The sequence below is a fragment of the Terrapene carolina genome, unplaced genomic scaffold (assembly GCF_002925995.2).
Source record: "Terrapene carolina triunguis isolate 2854851 unplaced genomic scaffold, T_m_triunguis-2.0 Scaffold66, whole genome shotgun sequence".
Classification (NCBI taxonomy): Eukaryota; Metazoa; Chordata; order Testudines; family Emydidae; genus Terrapene; species Terrapene triunguis.
The window spans coordinates 23,338,414-23,355,576 of NW_020664417.1; the positions used below are offsets into that span (position 1 = coordinate 23,338,414).

A 17,163-nucleotide genomic window follows, 5' to 3' on the forward strand; every position below is an offset into this window, starting at 1 on the left:
AAATATTTTGTCAGAATTTGTCAGCCAGCTGTAATATTAAGATAACTATCCTAAAAGTTGTTCATTTTCCTGTTGAGTGTAAATTAGAAATAAAGTTAATGTTACTTAAGCACGATTTTCTTCCTGATGGCAATTCACCCCAGAATGAAAGAACTGAACAAAGCCCCATGTGCAACTTAAGCCCCACATCAAGGGCTTACGTGCTGCAATGTGCCTTTCGCAGGCCTTTTGTGGGTTGAATTTCACCTCCTGTGAACTGTGTTAATAAATTACCATTCATAACTCCTACTGCAATGGCCATTCTTTTTCCTCTCATGAATATTTACAGGGTCGCATTGAAAAGCATTTTAAGTACCCTTTTGTTATATACTGTTACCTCAAAAATGAAAATTCCTGAACTTTCAAGAGCATTCTTTTTGAGGGAAAGAGTGTGTGCTCTATAATATTCATGTTAGTTGTTTCCAGATGCTGTAACTTAGGCCTTCTCGTTTTATGACAAATGCTTTCCCCCTTCTGCCAGTGTTAAATGCTTATCACTTATCCTTTGGCTGGAGGGCACAACAGCAAGTTTGTAATTTTCTTCCTGCATATGCAAATGATATCCGTATGCATGACTATGGATGTCACTCGTTAAAAGAATACACAGCACAGAGTCCAGTGTGGATAGCATGAATGGTGTATAGGTGACTGTTCTCATAACATTTACTTTTCCTTTCTAATGCCATAATTATAAAAAAGTGTGTCATATTGAGAGAATGAAAGTGCCCAGTAGTTGGAAGAACAGACTGAGAGAAACAAAGGGATACAGTTTCAGCACGAAGTGCAGAGGAATTAGATGTTCTTGTTGACCAATAACTGGAGCTGTGCACCCAACATCCATGCTTCCCAACGGAAAATGTCATTGAAGGGGGGAGGAGGAGGAGTGCCAAATGCATTGCTCTTGAATGTGCATCCCTAATGAGAGCCAAAGATAAGGTAGGGTTAATACATCACTCCTGTATCTGAATTGGAGCTGCTGGGGGCGCTGCCTGAAGCAACAGCCACACACTGCCCCTCCGCCCCCCTTTCCCCACGTTCCAGCCTCTTCCCGAAGCTGCGCAGGGCAGGGTAGGCAGGCAGGGAGCCTGCCCTGCTCCTGGTGCATGTCCGGCCGGAGCCGCTCTGGTAAACACCGGGGGAGGGCGGGGGGGCTCGCGGACCGCAGAAAATCACCCCACGGGCCGCGTGTTTGAGACCCCTGTGCTAGATGCAGAACAAATCCGTAAGAGAAAACAGTCCCTGCCTCAAAGAATTTACAATCTAAATAAGGTCTGGAAAACCTTATATAAACTGGAAATTATATGTACAGATAACCGGCAAGCTTCCTGTTTTGAAATGGCTGGAAAGATCTCTCACAAACACACTCTCAGATATGTTTTAACTAAACTTCTCATTTCACTGGTCCAGACAGTGTAGGTCCATATTATACACTCCTCCATCTGTCCAGGTTCTTATTTTAATACACATCACTATCGTATGTCTGAGCTAACATGAAGCCTAATAGCCATCATTCTTTTGAGAAGCATTTTCCTGTTGTTGCAGAAAGATGTAAAGTATGAAGATACCATGATTTCTGAAAGGGAAAAGGGATTACTACTTGAAGGGGGTTAAAATGGCAGTCAGACTGAGGAGTAAAGAGGACAATGCCTCTGTCTTTTACTGAGATTTGTTGCTTTAGGATACATGTTCCTTTTGACTGGTGATGGTAAAAGAAACCATTCACATTAAGAATCGAGGGTACAAGGACAAAATAAAACCTAATTTAAGTGTTAGGCCTGGTCTACACTACGAGTTTAGGTCGACTTTAGCAGCGTTAAATTGAATTAAGCCTGGACACGTCCACACGACGAAGCCCTTTTTTTCGACTTAAAGGGCCCTTTAAACCGGTTTCTTTACTCCACCTCCGACGAGGGGATTAGCGCTAAAATCGGCCTTTGTGGGTCGGATTTGGGGTAGTGTGGACGGAATTCGACGTTATTGGCCTCCGGGAGCTATCCCACAGTGCTTCATTGTGACCGCTCTGGACAGCACTCTCAACTCAGATGCACTGACCAGGTAGACAGGAAAAGCCCCGCGAACTTTTGAATTTCATTTCCTGTTTGCCTAGCATGGAGAGCACAGGTGACCACGCAGAGCTCATCAGCACAGGTAACCATGATGGAGTCCCAGGATCGCAAAAGAGCTCCAGCATGGACAGAACGGGAGGTACGGGATCTGCTCGCCATATGGGGAGACAAATCAGTGCTAGCTGAACTCCGTAGCAGTAAACGAAATGGCAAAATATTAGAAAAAGTCTCAAAGGCCATGAAGGACAGAGGCCATAACAGGGACGCACAGCAGTGCCGCGTGAAAATTAAGGAGCTACGGCAAGCCTATCACAAAGCCAGAGAGGCAAACGGAAGGTCTGGGGCAGAGCCACAACATGCCACTTCTACGCGGAGCTGCATGCCATTCTAGGGGGTGCAGCCACCACTACCCCAACCGTGTGCTTTGACTCCGTCAATGGAGAAACACACAACAGGGAAGCGGGTTCGGGATACGTGGAAGATGATGATGAAGACAGCTCACAGCAAGGAAGCGGAGAAACCGGTTTCCCCAACAGCCAGGATATGTTTATCACCCTGGACCTGGAACCAGTAACTCTCGAACTCTCACAAGGCGTGCTCCCAGACCCTGAGGGCACACAAGAGACCTCTGGTGAGTGTACCTTTGTAAATATTACACATGGTTTAAAAGCAAGCGTGATTAATGATTAATTTGCCCTGGCAATTGCGGCCAGTACAGCTACTGGAAAAGTCTGTTAACGTGTATGGGGATGGAGCGGAAATCCTCCAGGGACATCTCCAGAAAGCTCTCCTTCATGTACTCCCAAAGCCTTTGCAAAAGGTTTCTGGGAAGGGCTGCCTTATCCCGTCCGCCATGGTAGGACACTTTACCACGCCAGGCCAGTAGCACGTAGTCTGGAATCATTGCATAACAAAGCATGGCAGCGTATGGTCCCGGTGTTTGCTGGCATGCAGACAACATCCATTCCTTATCTCTCTTTGTTATCCTCAGGAGAGTGATATCATTCATAGTCACCTGGTTGAAATGGGGTGATTTTATTAAGGGGACATTCAGAGGTGCCCGCTCCTGCTCAGCTGAACAGAAATGTTCCCCGCTGTTAGCCACGCAGTGGGGGTGGAGGGGTGAAGTGATCATCCCAGAGAATTGGGTGTGTGTGTGTGTGTGTGTGTGTGGGTAGTTGGGTTTGTGCTGCATGTTAACCCGGAAACCCCAGCCCCTCCTTTTACATTGCAAACCCATTTTAAATGGCCAACCCAATGGGTCCTTGGTATGGGAAATGAGGGCGCTGCTGTTTGAAACCATTCCCACATGTTATGAAGGTTAAAAAAGCCAAAAGACTGTGGCTTACCATGGCTGCCTGCAAGCTGAATTCTGTTGCCTGGCACTGCGTGAGTGATCTCTCTCACCAAACTGGCAGGCCCTCAATATAAGAGGAAAAATGCAACCTTGTAACGAAATCACATGTGCTGTGTAATGTGAACAGCAAAATTTAACGTGAAAGAGTGTACCCATTGTTCTCTAAAATGTGTCTTTTTTAACCATCTCTCCCTTCTCCTCCACCAGCTGCAAATGTTTCTCCTTCGCAGAGGCTAGCGAAGATTAGAAGGAGAAAACGGCGGACTCGGGATGATATGTTCACGGAGCTCCAGATGTCCTCCCACACTGAAAGAGCACAGCAGAATGCGTGGAGGCATTCAATGTCAGAGTGCAAAAAAGCACAATATGAACGAGAGGAGAGGTGGCGGGATGAATCGCGGGCTGAACAGAGCAAGTGGCGGGCTGAAGATGATAGGTGGCGTCAGCTTGCAGACAGAAGGCAAGAGTCGATGCTCCGGCTGCTGGAGCATCAAACTGATATGCTCCGGCTGCTGGAGCATCAAACTGATATGATCCAGCATATGGTTGAGCTGCAGGAAAGGCAGCAGGAGCAGAGACCGCCGCTACAGCCCCTGTGTAACCAACAGCCCTCCTCCCCAAGTCCCGTTGCCTCCTCACCCAGACGCCCAAGAACACGGTGGGGGGGCCTCCGGCCACCCAGTCACTCCACCCCAGATGATTGCCTGAGCATCGGAAGGCTGGCCTTCAATAAGTGTTAAAGTTTTAAACTGCAGTGTGTCCTTTTCCTTCCCTCCTCCCCCCACCCATCCTGGGCTACCTTGGCAATTATCCCCCTAGTTGTGTGATGAATTAATAAAGAATGCATGAATGATAAGTAACAATGACTTTATTGCCTCTGCAAGCGGTGCTCGAAGGGGGGAGGGGAGGGTGCGGTGGTTGGTTTACAGGGAAGTAGAGTGAACCGGGGGGGGGGGGGGGGGGGGGGGGTTCATCAAGGAGAAACAAACAGAAGTTTCACACCGTAGCCTGGCCAGTCACAAAACTGGTTTTCAAAGCTTCTCTGATGCGCACCGCGCCCTGCTGTACTCTTCTAACCGCCCTGGTGTCTGGCTGCGCGTAATCAGCGGCCAGGCGATTTGCCTCAACCTCCCACCCCGCCATAAATGTCTCCCCCTTACTCTCACAGATATTGTGGAGCGCACAGCAAGCAGCAATAACAATGGGGATATTGGTTTCGGTGAGGTCTATCCGAGTCAGTAAGCTGCACCAGCGCGCTTTTAAACATCCAAATACACATTCCACCACCATTCGGCACTTGCTCAGTCAATAGTTGAACAGGTCCTGACTACTGTCCAGGCTGCCTGTGTACGGCTTCATGAGCCATGGCATTAAGGGGTAGGCTGGGTCCCCAAGGATAACTGTAGGCATTTCAACATCCCCAACGGTTATTTTTTGGTCCGGGAAGAAAGTCCCTTCCTCCAGCTTTTGAAACAGACCAGAGTGCCTGAAGACACGAGCATCATGTACCTTTCCCGGCCATCCCACGCTGATGTTGGTGAAACGTCCCTTGTGATCCACCAGGGCTTGCAGCAGCATTGAAAAGTACCCCTTGCGGTTTATGTACTCGGTGGCTTCGTGCTCCAGTGCCAAGATAGGGATATGGGTTCCGTCTATCGCCCCACCACAGTTTGGGAATCCCATTGCAGCAAAGCCATCCACTATGACCTGCACGTTTCCCAGAGTCACTACCCTTGATATCACCAGGTCTTTGATTGCCCTGGCAACTTGGATCACAGCAGCCCCCACAGTAGATTTGCCCACTCCAAATTGATGCCCGACTGACCGGTAGCTGTCTGGCGTTGCAAGCTTCCACAGGGCTATCGCCACTCACTTCTCAACTGTGAGGGCTGCTCTCATCCTGGTATTCTGGCGCTTCAGGGCAGGGGAAAGCAAGTTACAAAGTTCCATGAAAGTGCCCTTACGCATGCGAAAGTTTTGCAGCCACTGGGAAGCGTCCCACACCTGCAGCACGATGCGGTCCCACTAGTCTGTGCTTGTTTCCCAGGCCCAGAATCGGCATTCCACGGCATGAACCTGCCCCAGTAACACCATGATTTGCACATTGCTGGGGCCCGTACTTTGTGAGAGGTCTATGTCCATGTCAATTTCCTCATCACTCTCATCGCCGCGCTGCAATCGCCTCCTCGGATAGTCCTGGTTTTGCTTTGGCATGTCCTGGCTCTGCATATACTCCAGGAACATGCGCGTGGTGTTCATAGTGCTCATAATTGCCGCGGTGATCTGAGCGGGCTCCATGATCCCAGTGCTATGGCGTCTGGTCTGAAAAAAGGCGCAAAACTAGTGTCTGACGGAGGGAGGGAGGGGCGTCTGACGACATGGCGTACAGATACAGGGAATTAAAATCAACAAAGGTGGCTGTGCATCAGGGAGAAACACAAACAACTGTCACACAGAATGGCCCCCCCAAAGATTGAACTCAAAACCCTAGGTTTAGCAGGCCGTCGATTTCACGGAGGGAGGGGGAAGCAAATGAATACAGAACAAATCTGGTCCATCTATTTTTTTACATCTTAAGCTGGCAGCAGACGGTGCAGTATGACTGATAGCCATCAGCATCTTCTGGGTGCTTGGCAGAAAATGATGTACTACGACTGCTAGCTATCATCTTCAAGACGGTTCAATAGGCCAGGAGACAAAACATGTCTGGCCAGGTGCCTCTGATTGAACTCACTGAGGAATACGACGATGACGGATACTAGTCGTAATACACCATCCACTGCCAAAAGGCAATTAACTGCTGCTGTGTAACAATACAGTACCACGTCTGCCGGCACCCAAATGACATATGGTGACGGTGAGCTGAGCTGAGCGGGCTTCATGCTTGCTGTGGTATGCTGTCTGCACAGGTAACCCACGTAAAAAGGCGTGAATCGATTGTCTGCCGTTGCTCTGACAGAGGGGGAGGGGCCTGACGACATGTACCCAGAACCCCCCGCGACACTGTTTTGCATGATCAGGCATTGGGATCTCAACCCAGAATTCCAATGGGCGGCGGAGACTGCGGGAACTGTGGGATAGCTACCCACAGTGCAACGCTCCGGAAGTCGACGCTAGCCTCGGTACTGTGGACGCAGTCCGCCGACTTAATGCACTTAGAGCATTTTACGTGGGGACACACACAATTGACTGTATAAAACCGATATCTATAAAACCGGCTTCTATAAATTCGACCTAATTTCGTAGTTAGACATACCCTTAGAATTGAAAAAGCCCTAACTGATTAAATCTGTGTAATCTGATTTGTTATGGCACCTTAGAGACAAACAAATTTATTTGGGCATAAGTTTAACAATAGATTTTTTAGTCTCTAAGGTGCCACAAGGACTCCTCGTTGTTTTTGCTGATACAGACTAACATGGCTACCTCTCTGAAACCTGATTTGTTATGTGCTTTATATCCAATTTAAGGTACCAAAGGAAGAAACAAAGGGGAATTTACAAATCTTCAGGGGGTAGCTGCATCTACAAATGGAAAAATATTAATTGCAGACAGTAACAACCAGTGTGTACAGGTATTATGTCTCTTTTAATATCAGTATTTTACTGTATTAAAGTTGTGTCTTGTAAGATACAAGCATGGCTAGAAAATATAGAGAAGCCTGCTCTGCTCAGCATTCAGGATCACTCTGATTTTTTTGAAATATTGTAGCTGTTTCAGATTCATATCAGATCTGCTACAACATGTGCTAGAATTGCTTCCCTTTTTATTATATTTGAATATAAAGATGAGATTGATCAGCAGTCATATTAGAAAAATATTGACTTTGCATTACAAGTTTTATTACTTCAATCAGTGTTCCCAAATAAAATCCAGAATACAGTGCCCAAACTCTGTTGCATAATCTGATTGTTTTTCCTCAAAAAAAAAAAAAAAAACTAATGTAGGTTTCATTTTCAAATACCTTTTAGTTTCACATCAGTCTAATTTACTCTTTTCTCTGATATTATGATCTAAATGTTGATTTCTATAGCAGCAGCCCCAATGACCACAATAGCCTGGTTTTAGGTGTTCAGATTCAATTTCCTGTGTGAAGATCAAGCTGGGTGGGTGGGTTGTTTTTCCCTCCCTTCTATCATGTATCAGCTTCACCATTAAGGATTTATCAGCTCCATTCTGACTGCACATATGGTTGGAGATGAATGTGATAGTTTCCTCTTCCCTAAAAATATTGGATTCGCAGAGTCAACTGCAGTAAAAACTTGTTTTTTTTAGTAAACTATACACGTTTTCAAAGAGACATGGAATCAAATTTTCATCAGTTGCTTCTAAACATGCTCTTACAATTTTGCACTTGCATTTCATGTATTTGCAGCCACAAATGGCATTTCAATATCTAATTACCTGTCTTGAAGACATAGCCAGTGGGCTAAATTCTAAGAGGTGATAAGTACCTTAGCACCTCCCAGGATATCGCCCAATATTTACCCTTAACTCAGGTAATTAGATGTTGAAATTCTATTCTACATTCATCTCTTCCACAGACTTCTTGTGCAACCTTGGCTAAATGTCTATGTGCCTCACTTTCTTCATTTATAATACGGGAATCACAATGCTTCCTTACCTCAGAGAGATGTTGTGAAGATTAATTCACTAATGTCTGTAAAGCATTTTGAGATTATTGCAAGAATGGTGCTATGTACTGTAAACAAGTACTTTGCATTTAAAGCTAGGGTCCTGGTTGAGGCCTCTCTGTAAATTGGGCCCAAAGGTTTTAGATATGTGCAGTAACATTGTTTCATTATTACAGTCAGATAAGGGACTGTAACAATTAATATTTCCAGTGCTTTAATTATTTTCTTGTTTGCCAAAGACCATGTCATGAGAAATAGATTACTGTGATTAATGTACAATTACTTTTAAAAATAAATATTTTTTTATCACAGATATTTTCCAATGATGGCCAGTTCAAAAGTCGTTTTGGTATACGAGGAAGGTCTCCTGGCCAGTTGCAGAGGCCTACAGGAGTGGCTGTGCATCCTAGTGGTGACATCATTATTGCAGACTATGATAACAAATGGGTTAGCATATTTTCATCAGATGGAAAATTTAAGGTAAGGCTATAATATGAAACTTTGACCGTTTTTAACAAGGGAATACATTTGTTTGTTTCGTTTTGAGAAAGAGAACTGGAGATGTGAAACAGATTAATAAATACATTCTTTTCTTGTGGAAAACCATGATGCGCCTAAAACCAAGTTTAATAATAAATAGGAATATGTCAAAATTGAGATACCAAAAGTATATGAATTATATTTTTAATAAAATTTTTATCAGATAGGTGCTTGAGTGCCATACTACAACTTCGAATTGCAAAACACCCAACAATAATACACAGTGCCAAACTCCAAACAGTTCCACAGACATATCATTAAGTAGTCTTTAGTACTTTAAGACTAGGCGGGAAGATTAACAGATCCTCCATCTTTTCATGTACTGTGTATTTATACCTGCCTACTGTATTTTCTACTCCATGCATCTGATGAAGTGGGTTTTAGCCCACGAAAGCTTATGCCCAAATAAATTTGTTAGTCTCTAAGGTGCCACAAGTACTCCTCATTGTTTTTGCTGATCCAGACTAACACGTCTACCACTCTGAAACAGATCCTCCAGTGGTAGCCCATTTCATATCCTGGAGGCCGTGACCTTAAATGAGTTGAGACCTTCAAATGGCAGTTAAAGAAAGAACATAGTGTCTTAAAAGGATACCAAATTGATAATTGGTTCCCCAGAAAGGTGCGTCCTACTCTGTTTACTACATGCATGTCAGCAAAACACGTTTGTAATTCACCCATTTTCCTATTGGCAGACAATGCAAAGACAGCAAGGCAGGTTTATCATCTTCACAAAAGATCACCCGAGTGCTGTATTGTGGGCTGCCATATTGTGTGCTGGTTGACTTGCAGGCATCCCAGAGTAGAGAGAATTACATTATTCGAGTAGCAATAAAACAGGACCTAGTGAGATCTCCACTAGAGAGAGGGGCAAATTCTATAAAAGTTATGAACTTGCTAGAAACACATCTCTATTATCGCTTGTCCCACAGTTCTTTGTGGTCAGTGTGTGGTCAGGAAGAACCTCTAGTTCTTCACAAATTTTACCAGTGCCAGCTATGTGCCACCCACACATGACAAGACAAACTGGGCCTTAAAGTTTGATGTGACCAAGAAAATCTCTTTTGGATTATGTACTTAATTGCTCAAGAAAAACTTTCTGCATGTGATTTTTTTTCTTCGTTCTCAGTGAAATGAAGTTTACAGTAATGTACTGACTTTGTATGTGAGTGCATGCTGTTATTCTTTAATGGTCAGCACGTGGAAAGAATAAAGATGTACTATTAGTGTTAGAGGTGTTCTCCTTTACTTAAAGCAAAAGAGTCTGTGTTCTTGCCCCACTTTCCTGTGAGTGTTATGTAAGGCCTGATTCTGCAATCATTACTCACATTAAGTAGTTCTTTACTCATGGGAGTAGGCTCCCACTAGACTTCAACTTGGCCAGTTTAGCACATGTTAAAGGCAGCGTGCTTTGTCTATATTAGATTTCTAATACACATTAGTTAGCATGTGTTAGCTAACATGCTACATCACACCTTAAGCCCTAGTTTAGACAAAGCCCTGTTGATTTCAAAGAGCTGTGATGGTGGACTGTGCTGGTAGTCACCTGTTCTGCTGGTGATTAAACAGGAAATGAAATTCAAAAGTTCCCGGGGCTTTTCCTGCCCACCTGGCTAGTGCATTGGAGTTGAGAGTGTTGACCAGAGCGGTCACAAGGGAGCATCCTGGGATAGCTCCTGGAGGCCAATAACGTCGAATTGCGTCCACAATACCTTTAACCTGGGATTGCGATCTCGATTTAAGCCCTACTCCACTTGCTGAGGTGGAGTACAGAAATCGAATTAAAGAGCCCTTTAAATCGAAAAAAATGGTTTGGTCACGTGGACGGAATCTTTTTTTTTTTTTTTCGAAATAACTGCTAATTCCGAAATAACAGGCTAGTGTAGACCAGGCCTAAGTCTGAGACAGAGGCTGCAGGATTGAGTGAGATGGCAATATGCTCTTCAGTCACATAAAAGACCTGCTGAGAAACTACCAACCTACTTTCTCATTCACAGAGTCTGGCTTTGGAGCATAATTTTCTAGTTGGCATTTTCTGGCAGTTAACAACCCAAAATCTCAGGCCTGAGCTCCTCCAGATGACTATTAACAGGGAGGAAATGCCCTCCTTTTGGCTGCTATTTACTAAATAACTCATTCTATAGCAGACAGTTATAATCTCTTCAATGACACCCCTTTTAGTAAATTGTGTAGTCACATAGCCTTAAGGTGTGTGCAGCTGTATTTCCTACTTGTTCTACTTTTACCTGAAGATCAGTAATTAACCAATTGTTGTTTTAAAAAAATATAGAATGTCTCAGGTGTGTGTATGAAACATGAGGTAGTTCCCTTATAAAGGTAAAATAGCTTCCAAAATGTTCAGATACTCAGGGGATCTGGTTCTCCTCTCTGATTAGGGCAAATTACTCCATTGAAGTCAATGAATGAACTGAAGACAGACTGGTGTAGAACAGGTGCAACTGGGATCAGATTCAAACCTTTGGAGTAATTGGAACATTGTATAAATAATTAAAATCTTCCATGTAAACTGGCTTGGATTGGAGGAAGATGCTGGAGTGCCATTTTCTTTAGTTCCCCTAGATTGAACATAAATTAAGCAAACTGGATGGTTATTCTGGGAACCAGTATCCTGTGCAGTGTTCCCTGCCAGCACAGAGACAAGTATTCAAAATGTTAATATTAAGGACATATACATGACATACAGACCAGCTTTGTTTGGTTTAGTAAGTGTTTTTGTTGGACTATAGGAGCTCTGCAAAGGAAAAAAAAAGTTGGCAATATCTTTGTGTATCTAGTACAAGTCAATACATCAGACTTTATGGTGCTAGTAGTCAGAATGATTAAATGGGAGAGGAAAACTTAAATATAAAACTTTTTTATATGTAAACAGAATGGACTGTATTTGTGAGAGAAATTCAAGACTATTAAATAAGTATTCTACATATAGTGGGCAGGCTTGGTCTTATGGTTGAAACACAGAATGGGGATTCAGAAGATCTGTTATATTTCTAGCTCTGCTAGACTTGCTATAGAATTTGAGCAAATCGCTTCATCTCTTGTCTGTTTCCCCATCTGTAAAATGGGAACAATAATACTTCCCTCCTTCACTGGGGTTTTATGAGGTTAAAGTCAGCAATGTTTGCCAAGCGCTTTGAGACTGTAGATAAACATACAAAGTATTAATAGTGATTCTGATTGAAGAAGGGCATGAAATACTGGGCAGCTTATCTGATGCAAGAAGTCTGCTAGTTGTTAGGCTGCACCATTGAGGGTCACATCAGAGTTTTGTTCTGATCTTATTCTATATGTCATTTTTATCACTTTTTTCCTCATTCCAGTCACTCCTCCCTTTGCACCATTTTAACAGCCATTAGAGCCAGTAAGCAAATTTCTTTGGAGCTATGGCCAAGCATCTCCATAGTTACAGGACTTGGCTGGTTTATTGTAGCTGACTCCCATGCTAAGGAGAAAAGTTTCACTTTCCTGATGCTTTGTCTCCACTAGCCCCACAAGTCACATGGCAACAGACTCAGAGCTATGGCACAGTGACACAGGATAACATGTTAATCATTTCTTCTTGGCCACAGGGCCTGCGAACAATAGCCAGGGAACAGCAACCACAGTCAGAACCCCTCCCACCAGCCAGGGAGCAAGTGGCAGAGAGCTGTCAGAGAAGGGCACCCAGCTAGGGGCCAGCAGCCCATCCATACCCCCTTACCAGTTCAGAAAAAGCTGCAGTCAGGCCCAGGGGATCCAGCAACCTAACCACAGTGTTTCACCCAGTCCAGGACAAGGAGAAACTAGGCCAGAGCCTCAAGGAGCCATCTGGACATCAACCCAGGGCAATGCCAGGGCCACCCAGGAGCACAGCAACTCCCATGTTTCTAAAGCTTGGTCCATGCTTTCTTCTTGTCAGGCAGAAATTCTGATAATTAGGACATCTGCTATCATTTTTATAAATAAGGCAGTGTATTAATCAAAGATACAGATTTGAGCATTGACTCATTTGCATAAAATCAAGATTTTTGGAACCTTCAACTACAGCTGGTCAAAAAAGTTTTGATGAACCCACATTTCTAAGCTGTGAGCAGTATAGTGTCAGAGAGGCCCAGTACAGTATATTTGAAGCTAGATTGGGCTTTGGCTCCATCAGAATTCCTTCACTGTGCTAACAGGCACTAAGGGCACGTCTTCACTACCCGCCGATCCGGCGGGTAGCAATCGGTCTATTGGGGATCGACTTACCGCGTCTAGTGAAGACGCGATAAAATCGATCCCTGATGGCTCTACCGTCGACTCCGGAAATCCACCGCGGCAAGAGGCGGTAGCGGAGTTGACGGCGGCGCGGCAGCGGTCGACTTGCCGCCGTCCTCACAGCCAGGTAAGTCGACCTAAAATACGCCACTTCAGCTATGCTATTCACGTAGCTGAAGTTGCGTATCTTAGGTCGACCCCCCGCTGTAGTGTAGACCCAGCCTAAGAGAGGCTGCAGCATGCTTCTTCACACTCCATATCCCCAGCCAGCTCTGATGGCCTGGGGATCAGGTCCTGGCCGTGCCCTTCTCTACTCCTTTCAGGTAACTGGACTTGGAGCAGGTACCCAAAAGGTAGAGGTCCTTTGTACCTTCCTCCCACCCCTGCATCTGAACAAGGGTTGGCAACAGTCTGGCCCACAATTTTTCCTCCCAGAGACTCCAGTTTCATCAACAACATAAAATTTGACATACAGTAGAACCTCAAAGATATGAACACCAGAGTCACAGACTGACCGGTCAACCGGACACCATGTGAAACCAGAAGTAACCAATCAGGCAGCAGCTGAGACCGCCCTCCCCCCAAGGCAAGTACTATACTATGCCTTTATTGCATCTTAAAAGTAGGTAATCTGTGCTGCCTGTACCCACCCCACCCCACCCCACCCCTGGGCAGTCACTTACAGCAAGACACAGGGGCTGGCAGCCCGAGCCAGCAGAGCAAGAGCAGCCTTGCATTCTGTGCAGCGTTCACGCCAGGGGGCCTTGCTGCTTTTACCCCACCCTCCTCTGAGTAGGGAACTCAGCTTCTGTTGAATCCTGGCCTGGAGTATCAGCTGCTGGATCTGGAGCCCAAACTGAGCTTTGTTCAGAGTTGTGAGCATTTCAGTGTTACGGACAATCTCCATTCCCGAGGTGTCTGTAACTCTGTGGTTCTACTGTATTTGCACTTGATATCAAGCTAGGTGTTTGGCTTTGTATGTGCTTGGCTTCTACAATTGCTGACACGGCACAGCGTGCAAAGAATTTAGTATATGCAAGGTTAAGTCTGCCTACTTATGCCTTGAATGCTGATAGCTTTCCATCCTAGAAAGGGCCTATATTTCAGCAACTTTTCTTCTTAAAATGAAAAAAAAGTAATGAAAATGTTCGTAATAAATCTTACGTCCGCAGTTAAACTGTCTGGTAAATTTTAGAGGATTAAGTTTCACTTGGCACACCATGTTTATAAAAAGATTATAAATTACAGTAGATCCCTGAATTGACCTTGGTTATGTGGGAAGGGATAGTTCAGTGGTTTGAGCATTGGCCTGCTAAACCCAGGGTTGTGAGTTCAATCCTTGAGGGGGCCATTTAGGGAACTAGGGCAAAAATCTCTTTGGAGATTGTTCCTGCTTTGAGCAGGGGGTTGGACTAGATGACCTCCTGAGGTCTCTTCCAACGCTGATATTCTGTGATTCTATGTGTATCTCACAAAATCAATCATTTTTTCCTTCTTTTCTCCTGCAGGCAAAAATTGGATCTGGAAAACTTATGGGACCAAAAGGTGTTTCCGTGGATCGTAATGGGCACATCATTGTTGTGGACAACAAAGCATGTTGTGTATTTATCTTCCAGCCAAATGGAAAAATAGTAACCAGGTTTGGTAGCCGAGGAAATGGGGACAAGCAGTTTGCAGGTACACTTGACGGTAATATGTAAATCCCCTTTTCTTGCTTCTTCTGCTCACATTTTGCATGATGTTTGAGCATGTTGAAGACGCGAGATCTGAATTATTTTTCCTTGTCATTTAAAAAATGGATGGGAAGAAAAGCCAAAGTATAATCTTCAGCTTTCAGCAGCTGCACCAGGAAAAGGAAGGGTCTTTGAGACTTTTTTCTTAAACCTGGAAGTTGTTCAGAAGTTCATCATGCTAATTTTCTTAATTGGTGCTACATTCTAGGAACTTCAGTCATCTTAGTCTTTTTCAAAAGGTAAATCCATCTTTGAAAGACAGCTCTGAAATATTAGTATTACGCCTTGTTGGGTTCACATTTTAACATACGACTCTGCAGTTAGTTTAATCAGTCAGGAAGATTAAAAAATTTGTTCTTCACCAATAATTGTAACCAGTTCTTATTAGCTACCTCCCTTTGCCTGGCTATGTTTCAGGCTAATGACCTAGGGAAGATAGATCATAATAGGCATTTGATGAATGCCTTGTAATGTCTGCACTCAGCTGCTGATAATAATTAACACTTATACAGCACTTTACAATCATCGAAGAACCATGCAACTATTAACTAATCCTATGTAGATAAATGAGTAAATAATTTTTTTCCCCTTCTTGACACTGTGAAAATGGGCATAGAGACTTTAAGTGCAAATTTAGGCATGGACAATCATGTGAGAGGAAATAGCTACTTCAGGAAAAATGCCAGTTACATGTCTAATTGGCCATTTGCACATGCCATTATCCAGTTTGCACATATAATTGTGAAAATTAGGCATGCACTTTTGTGCATACCTAACTTTGCGACTCCAAGTGACTTGTCTAGATCATTTTGCAGGTGCTTGGTCACTTTGGATAATGTCCGTGTGACGGTCCACGCCCCTAGGGTCAGGGCTGCATGGTCTATCCGTCACAGTCTATGAATCAGCCCTTCAGTGCAGGGCAGCGCGGCCTGGCAGCCAGAGTCTATAGCCCCACCCTTGGGTGCAGGGCAGTGTGGCCTAGCGGCCAGAGTCTATAGCGCCACCCTTGGGTGCAGGGCAGCGCGGCCTCGTGGCCAGAGTCTACAAAGCGGCCCCTGGGTGCAGGACAGCGTGGCCTAGCGGCCAGAGTCTATAGCACCACCCTTGGGTGCAGGACAGCATGGCCTAGCGGCCAGAGTCTACACAGCATTGGGGCGCCCCTTATGGGGTGGGGCAGCCCCGGTAAGGGGGTCCGGGCCCACCTGACTCTACCGGGCCCCGACCCAGGGCCCTAACAATGGCGTAGCGGCTTGCCACTGACTCAGTGGGGGGGAGGGGTCCTACCAAAACAAGCTGAGTTTCCTCGGGTGGGAGTTACCACTCCTTCATCCTCCCTGGGTCACTTCCTACCAGAGTCTGTGTTGGGGTTTCCCATGAGATGTCGGGTCCTCTGTGTTCGGCAGGGCCAGTTGTCTCCAGGGTTTCCTCCAGTCACCGGGGTGCAGGCGGGCCGTGGACGGCTTCAATTCCCGGTGCAGTGAGAGGCTTTGGCTGGCCCTCCGCAGGAGCTTCCCAGGCAGGTCCTTCCCCTGCGGCCTCCAGCCCAAAATGAGCTGGTCTTCCTCCCTTTACTACTAGAGCACTTGGAGCATGCCCAGTCTCGCCAGGGAGGCTGGACTTCCGCTGTCCATACCTGTGGCTTAACCCTGTCTGGGCTAGTGCGGGGTAAGCAAACCCTGTCACTGTCCCCAATGTTAGTCTGGAGCTCTGATAAGTGTGCAGAATGGGAGGAATACTGCCTTAAATTGTACACTGTTATAATCTTGTCAAAAGTTACCTTTCTAGTAGAGTAGGTAGCTGAATGTGTTTTGGCTTTATTAGATTCCCTATTCTAATAGTGCTTTATGGTACACTTATAACTGCATATTATTCACTGGAGTTTTAGCTCTAGCTTTGCTAAATATTAATTGTTACCAAAATTTTCTGGATTTGCTGTTTTCCTTTCTTTTTAAAATTTGTAGGTATGAATTCCTGAGTACAGCTGAACAAGTAATCTCTAACAATTTATTTGATCAATTTACATTCTCTTTCTGCTGGTGGAATATCCATAGCAGATCACAAGTTACTTGAATTCAATCTTTATTTGAATGTACGCATTGTATATATTTTCACATTTACTTTATGAACTTATCACAAAACTGGAACTTTGTATTGTGTTGACTTGTTGTAATTACTTAAGTAGCATGGCACTGAGATCTTCTAGCCCAAATATTTGTGTGTTTTGGATTTAACAAATTGGTTTCGACCAAAACATGCATGTGCAATTTTGATATATGGAGCTGGGTGAAAAATGCATTTTTTTCTGATAATATTCATATATTTAAGTGAATTTGCTTTACGTATGATAACATCAGTTTTGTGTTTGTTCTAAAACTTGATGACTCAAATGTTTGTGAAGAGTGAACACAAAGTATATGGGTGACTTCATTAAAAAATGTGTATGAATATTTCAGAAATCTTGCTGCATTCTATACCTTGCTCTATCCCTGAACATTAGTGTCCTTAAGTACCAGTGCTAGTTAATGATAATAACCCCATAT

The 17,163-nt window shown here is 44.5% G+C and overlaps 1 protein-coding gene across 5 annotated transcripts in view; it reads left to right on the top strand.

Moving 5' to 3' along the window:
• Positions 1–17,163, top strand: part of TRIM2 (tripartite motif containing 2) — a 125,308-nt gene that overhangs the window by 97,713 nt on the left and 10,432 nt on the right. For 4 of the 5 annotated variants that reach the window (XM_026647860.2, XM_026647858.2, XM_026647859.2 and 1 more), the window contains exons 7-9: positions 6,933–7,036; positions 8,409–8,576; positions 14,399–14,579. In XM_026647860.2, the coding sequence (XP_026503645.1) occupies positions 6,933–7,036; positions 8,409–8,576; positions 14,399–14,579 (453 nt within the window). The remainder of the gene's footprint in view (positions 1–6,932; positions 7,037–8,408; positions 8,577–14,398; positions 14,580–17,163) is intronic. The other variant, XM_026647862.2, reaches the window with a different exon arrangement.